Source organism: Uloborus diversus, chromosome 4, assembly GCF_026930045.1.
Source record: "Uloborus diversus isolate 005 chromosome 4, Udiv.v.3.1, whole genome shotgun sequence".
NCBI classification, from domain to species: Eukaryota; Metazoa; Arthropoda; class Arachnida; order Araneae; family Uloboridae; genus Uloborus; species Uloborus diversus.
The window spans coordinates 85,991,130-86,003,650 of NC_072734.1; the positions used below are offsets into that span (position 1 = coordinate 85,991,130).

Sequence of the window (12,521 nt, forward strand, 5' to 3'; positions counted from 1 at the left end):
AGTTTTATGAAAGAGTTTTTGTTCGGAATTTGCAGGGTGCAAGAGCAGAACTGATTGAACGTTCTATAAATCAAGCTCTGGAACTGAAACTGAAACCTAAAGCAAGTAAAACTGCCTATTCCTTCTTTCTGTACATGTTCATTGAAATTCATTAATTTTCATGCTTCTCTTTTATGATTTCAAAACCAATTCATATTTTATTTTTTGCTAAAATTCTTCCTTATTAAAGACCCTATTGTATTCTTAAATCTTTCAAGGACCTCTCTCTCACCTTTTGGACTCCAAGCTTTTTAGCCTCTAATTTTGAGTTTGCATTTTAATATTTCTTGTTAGAAATGCTACTATTTTTATCAAATTTTAGTTTTGTAGAGCTGATTTTAATAAAGCCTTTAAAATGAAGCAATTCCTTTCTGTGATATAAAACCAAATGTTTTTCTATCACTAAAAATTAATCTTATTATTGTTGGAGTTCCAAAAATATTTAATTTCAGCTTTCTGGTATGCCTCTTATCACTCAAGATGTCAGAATTCTCAAACCCATTGTTCACCTCATAGAAACAATTTTGAATTAATCTATTAAGCCATTTAAATTTAACTGTATCCAAAAGAGCTTCTTGTTAGTCAGAAATGTACAAAAACCCATTGGAGATTATGGTTTGATAATGCAGACAATATTTTTTATTCTCTGGTGTATGCTTATACTACGGTTAAAAAAGTTTCAATTTTCATGTTTTTGTTTCGGACCTAACTCACCTAAAAGTTTTTTCTTTTTTAAACTGTCACATGATGTGTATTTTTGGGTATTTGCTTGTTGCAAGAACCAATATAAAATAATTAAAATTAAGATTATTGTTTTTTATTCAAAATAAGCAACAATAAACAGCAAGTTGAAATTAGTTGACAGTATATAAAAATGTTTAGAACAGCAAAAATCTGAGCAATTATATTTATTAAGATTTGATGGCAAACCTTTTGGTGTGAACTTACCTTTTGACTCTTACAAGCTATAGAATTATTTCAAAAAAAAAAAAAAAAAAGGATGAAAGAGAAAAATTCATTTCTTTCAATTTCTTGTGAGTTCTTTATCTATAAACAATTTTTTTTTTACTTGTTAGCAGGCTGTAACATCAAAACTCAAATTGCATTTTTTAAAAAGTTAATGACTACTTTTTAAATTTTGGATACTTTGCACAAATGATCTACTCTATCCTCAATTTTTGTAAGATAGTCAATTTTTATGTATTCCACTCTTCTTACTGCAAAATTTTTTTAAGCTATCCTTAAAAAAAATTAAATAATAATTTTGAGACATGTTCAGCATATTATATGCATTTTGTTGAATTATTAGGATGTGATTATGGAGATTACAGAAAGAGAATTGACAGTATCAGATAAAGAAGCAAAAAAGGTAAGTTATTTCTTTCAGGATAATTGAATAGTTTTTAATGCCTTTAAAATGAAAATAAAAATTGAAACCAAACTGATAAAATGGTTTTATAAATGCATTTTATTAAATTCATGTTAAAAATTTCATCCTGTTGAGCAATCGATTATCTGATCTATTTATGCAAAAACTAATCTATATTTTAAAAGTATAAAAATTTTTAAGCTTTAGTGGAAAAATGATCATTTTGAAGAGTGTTTTAGATTTTTGGCAATGTAAAATGTAGTTAGTATAGCTTAAATAAAAATTCATTCTAAAGAAATTGTTTTCTCAATACTAAAATGTGCATTAATGAATATGACTTTTTGAAAATTTATGACTTTTTCTCTATTGCTTTTAACATTTTATCCAAAAATGTTAACTAAAAAAAGCGGAGCTAATTCTTGAAGTTCTAGATCGTGTTTTATGAACTCAATCACTTAGTTTCCAAGTGAGTTACAAATTTCAGCTTTCAAGTTTTGAGGGATTGAATTTTTTTTTTTTTTTTTTTTTGAGTAAATGGAAGAAAATTTCAGTTTTCAAGGAAATGGAAAAAATACTTCGAGTTAAAGAGATAAAATTTCATTAAAAAAAGTATTAAAGGTGCTGGGAAATACTTTTTTTTTTGAGGTATCGAAGTTTGAGTTATTGCGAGTTGACTGTACTTGTATAATTGTATCAAGATTTTTTTTTCTGCAGCAGATGATTTTTACACCCTATTTTAGAAACTTTTCCGAAGAAATAATTATTGCTAGATCAATTTCTGTATTTATTATTGTATTTTTTTACTTTTTGTTTTTATAGACTATATGTTTTAATCCAATCATAAGTTTAAAAAGTTAACATGTTTTGAAAAAATGCAATTTTGCAAAAAAAAAAAAACATTTAAAACCAGCTTAATTTATAAAATTTCAAAAGTTATCCCCCCCCCCCCCAGTAATTTGATACTTTACAGTTTATAATGCCACACTGCAAAGCAATTTGATATACAACCAGCTTAAACTGCTCAAAAAATATTTTTCTTTGAAAAAATACTCAATTCATGAATGTTTTTTTGTCTCTCCTGTAAAATTTTAAAAAGTCAATTGAACTGTTTTCAATACTTTAGGCACATCACCTTTGCTTTTTAAACTAGTTTCATCAATTTTAATTTTTCTGTTTTAATGCAATATTGAAAACTTATTTTCTTGCATTTCCTGGTCTTACTTATCATGTATGGTTAGCATCTAGGAAGATTAATTTTTACTCCAATTTGAATCAAATTCGCTTGAATATATAATTCAAATATTATATGTTGAAGTGAGTTTGAAAAAAAAAAATGTTGTGCTCAAGAGTTGCAATTTTAGTTCTAGATACTCATGATTATATACTGTGCATCATGCTCATGATGACTTGAGAAAAATGATATCACTTGCAATCACAGGACAGAAATAAATAATGTTTACCAAGATGTGATGCTAAATAAAAAATGTTCAGTCGCTGTTTACACTTTCACTGCCGATGTCACAAGTGAACAAGTCACTATTGTTACCTTACCAGGATAAAATTTCAGGACGTTGCTGAACTTTGCAAAATGAATAATTTATTCCTTTAACAATTATCGCTCCGCAAATAATAGCTCGCAATGAAAAATCACCAAAAGGCAATACCTTGTCAGAAAAGACAATTCCAATTCAAGATGGCTGTCTTCCCTTGTGACGTCACACGATGAAACCATTTGCTTTAAAATCTAACATTTTAAGAAACTAATTAAAAATTAAATGTTGGGAAGGTATTTTAAATAATATTAAAATTTTTATCTGACTTCATGGTTTAAATTTTTTTGCTTATTCTAGTTCTATTCTCTTCAGTGACCAAAAGCAGTACTTTTGACTGAAGGAAACACCCCCATTGATAATTTATCAATTAGGTTTTTTTTTACAGGTTATGGTTAACAAGCATTTTTCTGAAATATCTGCTTGTGGGAGGAAAAAAGCATGCCCTGAAATTTTTGCATTTATTTTTGGGTAAGAATATGATTATTTAAGACCTTGTTAAAAATCTACATATGTAAAATTAGTTCTCTGACATACTAAATTAATTATTTTCATTTAATTTAATGACATTTTATTTTGTTGCAGTAATACAACTTGCACCATTGCAGATGAATTTGCATGTTTTGTACTGCGTGCACCTTCAAACAGCATAGTAGGTTTTTTTTTAAATAATAAGTAATATTTGTATAAAGTAGCTTGATTACATATAGTGATGTAAAATACCCGGGTATTTATTTTTAGCGGTAAATACCCTGGGTATATATGCAGGTAAATACCCAAAATGGGTATTTACCGGGGTATTTATTTCAAAAATTTATATTCAGCTAAAATACTTTCCTGTATGTATTCCACTATGTATACATATATAAATAACACCATACAAAACAAATTTTTTTCCAAAAACTGTATTTTGATCACATATTTAAAGAATAATTGTGTGTAACAACTTATCAATCTAATATGATATTCACATTAAATTTGTTGGATATGCCTAATCAATGTTGATAGCCAATTTTTAGATATAAAAAGCCATTCTACAAAAAGTAAAAGGGTTAACTGTTTACAAAAAAAAAAAAAAAAAAAAAAAAAAAGCAAACATTAATTTTTTAAGGTCCTAATCTTTTATAACCCAGTATTATGTCCCTGCATGACATCAAAATGTAACAAAATGTTGCTTCTAATTTACTATTACTATTTATTTACTCATATCTTTTGCAGAAATTTCCTTCAAACCTAGTTCAAGTGTTCAGGTGTATTCTGCATCTCATATATATATATATATATATATATATGTATACAGTTGGCTCTCTGTTTAACAACTTTCAAGGGACGACGAAAAATCGTCCTTAAGTAGAAAACGTCTTTAAATAGAATGCTTTTAACACTATAGTGGACCATCTGGGACCGTGAAAAGCCGTCGTTAAATAGAGAAAGTCGTTACATAGAGCGTCGTTAAACAGAGAGTGTGTATATATATAATGCAGGGGTCTGGTCAGAGGATATTTGGGTCCGTTAACAGACCCTTCACAAAATTCCAATCAACCAAAACGGACTTTTCACAAAATCTCATCAACCAAAACGGACCCTTCACAAAATTCTGATAAACAAGATTGGATCTTTCACAAATTGTTTATTGAAAGAGCAAATGTGAAAGCAAAATAACGCATATTTCTGTGTATAAACCGATAATTTTTGGAACCTTTTCTGAAGTCAAATTAGAGGGATCAGCTTATACAAAATCGTCTAATTTTGCAAAAGGAAAAAAAAAAATGGCACTCCTGCTGCAATGTTCCTGCAAAGGATAAATAATTGCTACTGCCAAATAAATATAATGCTTGTTGTTTGTTTTATCACAGCTAATTAGCAACGGTGTTGTTGTAAACTTTTCTGAAAAGGCATTGGTAAGCACTTTTCTCCCCATTCATGATTTAATAAACAATAATAATATATATCTGCGAAATGAACTTAAAACTGCAAAGGGGTAGTAAGGGTGGGGGAAAAATATGGATAGCTTCAGATAGGGTTACTAACTTCAAAATTATCACCACTTAGAGTCTGGCGTTGAACCTTTATAATGAATTGATTAGAAAAAATTCTCATCATTTTACCAGCTTGTCAATATTTGCGTTTTTAAGGTGCGGTGCGATGTTTAACTGTTATTTTGGTAGAAAATTATATGAGTTTTGATTTTTCGATGCTAACAAGGATGATTAACAACTTTAAATAAACTCTTTTAATTACCGTTTTTTTTTTGTTCTTTAGATGTCTATCTACCCTTTGAAAAATGCAATCTTTTAACATCCGATATGAGAATTATATTTTGTTCTTTTTTCAAACTAACTTCGCTTTATTAGGATGCAAATAAATGAAAAGTCTTTTTATTTTTGTTAGAACTCTCATTTCAAGTTTTTAAAGCAAAATTCCAATATCTTTTATGAGGATAGATATAGATGGTTTAATTTTTTTTTTTTGCTTCAACTGTGTCCACAGACATTAATGAAATGTTTATGATAGGACTCTAAACTGCAATTTAAAAATAATTTTATCAAAAATATTTCTTTTACAAGCCGTTTTTATACTTTTGATGCCTTCACTTTGAGAATTGCGATCTCTTTGCATCTGCTATGGGATTCCAATTTTTCAAATTTTTGATGTTTATTACGCTTTGTTAAGAGGTAAACAATTAAAATATCTTTTTATTTTTGTAAAAATCACGGAATTTATAAGTTTTAAACGAAATTCTGTGCTTTTTAAGAGTGTCTTGGGTCAAAAAGTTAAAAATGCTGACCCTTGTCTGAATTTTATTTTATTTATTTATTTATTTATTTTTGTTACAAATATTTTAAATACTGTACAGAAATGTTTCTAGTATAATTTAACATAATGTAGAATGGTAGATAAATGTTGATACTTGAGAGAGCAATGCCCCCTCCCTCACTAAATGTCCAGAACGATATAAAAAACACTCCAGAATGATATTCTCGACATAGAAAGGGAAAACACTTAACTTTAAGTTTAATGGATGCAGTTTGTGCCATCTCTAAATTCTAAAATTTCGTTTTAACAATTTTTTTTTGCGAAATAATTTGATTTTTCACAAAATTAATTCATTTTTCAAAAAATTATTTGACTTTTAACAAAAAACGGACCCTGTGAAAAATCCTGGACAGACCCCTGTAATGGCAAATAGCAAAAAGAAATTAAGCATTAAAAAAAGGGGGGAGGAGGAATAAAAAAAATATATAAACAAAGCCAAAGAAAAAGAAAAGCTGCTTTGAGATTGAACTCATCAGCATTGGAAATCTCTAAGTATTAAGTATCAGAACGACAAAGCAACACAAATGAATAGTTAGGCAAACACACTACAAACCTAAAAAATTCATGCTTTGCAGCGGCAGCCAAATTTTGAAAAGATAAAAAATGGGGAGAGAATGTAATGAAAATACAAATGCCTGGTGTGGAAATAATCATTTACCACTGACAAAGACAAATTCACGAGAATTATATTGAAATTCTCTTGTAAATTATCCTGTCATCCTATTTAAGTTTTAGAATAGTTCATTCTAAATTCTGAGAGTTTTTTTTTTTTTTTTTTCATAAAATTTCACTAAGCCTTTAATTTAAAAAAATTGTAATGTTTAAATTTTTATATTTTTAATCTTTCATTTTACGGTTTATGTTTTAAAAAGAAAATCACCACCTTTTGATACCACCTAAATTTTTTTTGCAAAATGCACTATACCCTGCCTTCGGATAAATACCCAAAAAATTATTTACCTTCCCACCCTACATCACTAATTCCGTGTATTAGAAATAGTTTGAATCATGAAGTACTTGGGAGTAAGTACAAATGAGAAAGGCAACAGAAAACAACATTTTGATATTTTTTTTGCTTATTAATGTGAAAACTGTTTCTATATTTGCCACGTTATCACTTAAACAGCAATAAAATAAATAAATAACATCATAGTCTTAATAACTTCTCAGTTTATTCTTCAAAACATCCCTCATGCTTCTTTTTTTTTTTTTTTTTCATTTTGGAAATGACTAACCTAGATTGTGATTTTGAAATCCTGAAGTTCATCATTAAATTGTTTATACTTCTCCAACTATGACAATGAAAAGAAAGATTCTTTGATTCACACGATATGTTTCTTTCATAATTTCATTAAGTCTTTTAATGAAAAATATTTCAAACTGTATAATTACATATGTATGTATCAGTTTTACCAATTATTTTATATTTAGATTAAAAAAAAAAAAATTCTCATTCACTTTTTGCATTTTTTTTGTAAAATACCCAGTTTTTGGGTATTTACCCAGGCCTTGGGTAAATACCCAAAAAATATTTACCTACCCGCTGGGTATTTACTCGATCCACATCACTAATTACATATAATCATTTTCATAAGCATGCTGAGAAAATATATTGTTTACATAGTGTTTATATTCTGTTTATATAAGCTGCAATCGCTAAATGCATGAAAATAATGCATTGAATTTAATTTTAAAAAAGTGATTATATTTTACATTTGTTGTTGGAGAGAATCGAACTTTTAATGTTTAACTGTGAGTTATTAAACAAGTTAGATTGTAGAAGTTTGGAAGAACAAAAAATAAAATAAATTCATATAATATAAGGTATTTGTGGTGTATAGAATTTTGTTTTGTCTGTGTAGTTACTAATATTTATTTATGTAATTGCAGTTGATAAGTTTATACAGTATTACCATTAACAAGACATTTTTTTGAAAATCAGTCATTTGCTCCAATTTATTTTTTATATTCTTGTTCTCTTAGAAAACTTTCCAACAGAATCTATTTTCTTGGGTTTTTATCATATCTTTTAGTGTGTTCCTTTCTTTTTTTTTAAATTGTTTTTTAGTTTTATGTTTATCCTCATAAATATAAAAAGATCATGTTTAAATATTTTTTTTTCATTGAAATATCTTTATTATTGCTTGAATTTACCAAATCTAAACATCTAGCAAATTAAAAGAACATTTGAAAAAAAAAGTTTGTTTTTATTTTATTATTGTTTTTACTGATAAAAAGGAAACACGTGAAATAAATATACAAAAAATCAACTTCTGTACACAAGAAGAAAGACTATTCTAGTTCCAGGCAAACATCATGTTAATGATGTACTGCTTGATTTTTAAAAGTATAAAATAAGTTGTATGAATCCACTTCAGAATTTATAGACATACACATTTTACTTCTAAGTCAACATCTATGAGATGCCCCCCCCCCCCACACACACACAATGCAAAAAGTAGTCTTGTAGATTTCAGATATTCTCTTTGCTTTCCTTTATGAAATGTTAAATTAATCCAGTAGTATCCAAAATTGGTAACTTTAACTGAAATATTGGCTGTAAAATGCAATAAATAAATAAATAAATAAATAAATGAATAAAAAAAAATAAAGTAAAAAATAAAAGACATAAATTGAACCAAGATTGAAGTCAAATGATTTTAATGATATAGGGAATTACAACACATGTGACTACTGCAATAGTTCAAGTGTAAAGTTGAAAATTATCTAACTTTTAATGCAAATGAGACAAATGTGTATATGAAAAATACAATTTGTGAAATGAATAAATTTGTACCTGCCTCCTCCTCCTCAAAATAATAATTTTAAGAAATAGTTCTGTGTATGATATTTATTCACTGTTTTAAAATAAATATGAGCGTATTTTCTGTTAGCTAATGCCAACTACAAATTACATTTAAAAAAATTTTTTTTTTTTTTTGGTAATAATTAAAGTACAACCTTGTTTATCTGGACTAACTGGAACGCAAAGGCAGTCTGGATGATCGAAAATATGGATAACACTAGTAATATGGTTAATAAGCAAAGCAAATCCTTAAACAAGCAGACTTACCATTAAAAAAATAGTATTTTATTGCAAAATGGCATAGAATTGTTTAAAAGATACAAAAAAATATCAAATCATTTTTTTTTAAATTTTTTAACAAGGGTCTGATACGTATGTCATTTGTGAAAATCACAGACAATCTAACACATCATTATAGTTCAACTGAAGTGATAGATTACCATAATTTCTTGATCAATCTATGTGGGAGCTGTACGCTATGCAGTATATTTATTCAATTGAAATAAAAAGCAAATGTTCGGCAGACTTATAGTTACATTCCTGCTTTCCTAATTGAAAATTATCTATATGAACATAATTTTTTTTAAAAACCTCAAATTTGATTTGGAAATCTTGGTAAATGAGGTTCTGCTGTTTAAAAATCCTAGCTATATTTTATGTAAAAAAAGCAGACGACCTTCCTAGATACAAACTACTGCAGGTTTTAATGTTTTCAAATTCAGTATTGAGCATGAATAATGAAGATGCTTTAGGGAAGAATCTTTAGTTGATGGCTGAATTATTATTATGTCTCAAAAAATGATTCATTTATTCACATGGTTTGAAGTCATTTCATGCCTTTACTATTAAACTGTAATATGTTAAAAGATTTTTTTTTAATAAGGCTTTTTTTTTTCTAGGTTAGCACAATTCTGTCATCTGTAGGTAAGACGCATTTCTCAATGTTTAGTTGATTTGAATTCAAAAAAAACAAAAAAACAAAAAATCTACCAATAAATCTAGTATGTTAGCCCTTCCCCCTCCAAACAAAAATAAAAAAAGCTTAAACTTCAAAAATAACAACTTCATTCAGCTAAAATGAAATGAAAGAAGTGGTTTGATTTCAAAAAAATAAACAAATGAGAAATATATGTTGTAATGAAATTTTCCTATGCATTTTTCCAACAAATTCTAAAATCAGTTTAAAATTACAAATAATAATGACAAGATGAAACTTAAACAGCTTGTGTAAAAAACTGCAAGCAAACCTGACTCACCAAGTAAAATGCAAGTGTAAAAGGGTCCCAGATCATGAGTTCGGGCCATTTTACGTTAAGTGAAATATGATCAAATAAGCTTTGTTCTACAATATGATTAAAGGGGAAAACCAACGTAAATAAAGCAAAAATTCTCAAGAAAATGCAGCAAATAGCTATTTCAAGGATCTTCTTTATCAGTCAGCTAATATCTTAAACTACTTTAAAATGTATTTTTCTGTGTATAGGAGGGTATGATATGCTTCTTCAAAAAGCTTTGAAGCTCTTTCATAAGCCAACTGAGTTTTAGGAATTATTCTCCTAAATCATATCACTGATTCTCGTTTGCACGGTTGCACTTAAAACATTCAGTTAAAATATGTTATTTATGGATGCATATTTCTGTCATAATATAGCATTTTTTATTTACAGCTCATGGTTTTGTGAAGACACATTGGGAAGTATGATGGAAAAAGAGTCATTTTAGTATGAATTGTTTTAAAAAAAATGGAAAATTTGCTCGCCATGTTGTTCTTAGTAATATGTTTATTGTATTACTATTGCTCTGCGATTCATTTAACTTCTCAAACTATTCATCAAAATAACGAATCATTCTTTTGAGACATTAACGAAGATCAGATTATGTACTTTAATAGTTCCGTGTACTAATACGTGTGGGTACATATATCTATGCGAATTCATTTCTAGTCAATTATATACAATGTTAAATCTTTGATTTGTACCAGCAACAATCTTGAACCTTCTTACAAAACTGTAATAAAACTTAACATTATCGTTTGTTGCCCAGTTCACATATTTTAGCTAACACAATGAGAAAAAAATGCATAAACCTCTATCAAATAATGAGATGTAAAAACCTATAATAATGGAAGATGTGAAGATTTTAAATATTGATGTAGTGAAACTCACACAAGCATTTATAATTTATACGTATGATTATAAGAAAGCTAATTAATTAGTGTTTTAGTGTAAAATCATTTTTGTGTATATACTGTCAGCCCTGATTATTTGGGTAACACATAAAGGAATAAAACCTCCCGGAACCAAATATTTCCCCATAGATGCAATGTTTAAGATCCCCGCTTAATCCAATCATTTTCCCGGATAATCAAATAATATTAATCATCTTTGGCAAATATTTTTGCTGAGAAAGTTTTTGAATAAATTAGAAATAAATTAAGTAAGGACCAATTTTTCACGTGAAAATATAAAGTAATATTTTTCATTGACAACAGGTGAGAAAAAAAACATTCATATTCCATCAAAACATTTCCTATATTGTTTCATATTTCTTTTGTCTTCACCATCACAAAAAAAGAGGTAATGCAGGCAATAATTTAATTAAATAACACAAAGAAATGTACCCATTTTAGACAATAATAAATTGATAAATATTAGATGTGTAAAACACGGTAGATGAGGAGGGGAAAAAGGGAGTCTCTGAAAAATGTTCTTGAAAGACCTTGAGCAAGCAATGCACTATTATGGATTTTTTCAAAAAAAAAAAAAAAAAAAAAATGGAAAAAGATACTCAAACAGATTTTATAACTCAAGTTGTTCAATACTTTTTATAGTTACTTGCAATATACATACTAATTATTAAACTATTTTGTTGTTTATTGAACTTATTTCAAAAACCTTTTGCCATAGCATAGCTTTTTGCCATATATTGATTTTTATTTGTTACATTTTCAGACAGATGTTGTCGATTTAGAAAGGCAAAGAAAATTTTCCTGCGTAATCAAATACCGCACATAATGGAATAATATTTCTTGTATTCAATTAAGCAGGGCCCACAGTATATACAAAATTTGCATGAGAACCTGTCGGCTTACTTTAACAACGTTTTCTTCATGAAAGCAAATTGCTTTCTCAGCAGGGCTTGTGCTCAAATAAGTTTGATAGAATAGATACTCAGCCATGGTGGTAATGCAGAAGATAGTTCTTGAAATTAAAAATTTACCGGATAAGTTATATTTTTATCCTATAGAAGTTCTAAATTTTAAAAAATAAGCTTTTTCAATCTTTTTCTCTTTTCAAGCATCTGTCTTCCTCCCTCAATCTATCAATAAAGCAAAAAAAAAAAAAAAAATCCATCAAGCCCAGTCATCAAGATACAGTATGTCAAGTCTGCAAAAAGTGCGTTATCTCATCAATATATCAAAATTATTTGCTGGGGGATAGTCTTGCATATATTGCATAAATTGGGGGCATATATTGCATAAATTAGTATGTATATTGCATAAATTGGGGATAGTCTTGCCAAGTGTTGGCAGATTGGGGAGAAATTGCCAATACAGATGCTTCATTTTACCATGACTACCTTTACCTAAAGTTTCATAAAGTACCCCAAATTTCATGAAATAGCTACTTTTTATATGACTTGAAATTCTTGCAAAATTTTGAAAAGTCTTGTATTTCAAAAACAGATGTTCATAATATCACAACAAAAATAACATTTTCTCTTTTTTGCTTATGTAAATAAGACATGAAGTTGCAGGTCCCCCCCCCCTCCCCTCTCCTTCCCAGAACCATTGGTATTTTTTGCAATACAGCATTAATACTTTCTGTTTTCATTGTTTTAAGACTGTTGATTCATACATAGACAGTATACTCTCGATATTTCGAACTTCGATATCACAAAAACCTTGATATGACGAAAAATAATATTCCCCTTGATTTTG

The 12,521-nt window shown here is 28.0% G+C and overlaps 1 protein-coding gene across 1 annotated transcript in view; it reads left to right on the top strand.

The window, feature by feature from the left end:
• LOC129220686 (uncharacterized) overlaps window positions 1-10,622 on the top strand; it is a 43,925-nt gene extending 33,303 nt beyond the window's left edge. Inside the window, exons 15-20 of the mRNA XM_054855116.1 lie at window positions 36-101; window positions 1,349-1,408; window positions 3,347-3,429; window positions 3,544-3,610; window positions 9,481-9,505; window positions 10,249-10,622. Of these exons, the coding sequence (XP_054711091.1) occupies window positions 36-101; window positions 1,349-1,408; window positions 3,347-3,429; window positions 3,544-3,610; window positions 9,481-9,505; window positions 10,249-10,283 (336 nt within the window). The 3' untranslated portion in view covers window positions 10,284-10,622. The remainder of the gene's footprint in view (window positions 1-35; window positions 102-1,348; window positions 1,409-3,346; window positions 3,430-3,543; window positions 3,611-9,480; window positions 9,506-10,248) is intronic.
• The last annotated feature ends 1,899 nt before the right edge of the window (window positions 10,623-12,521 follow it).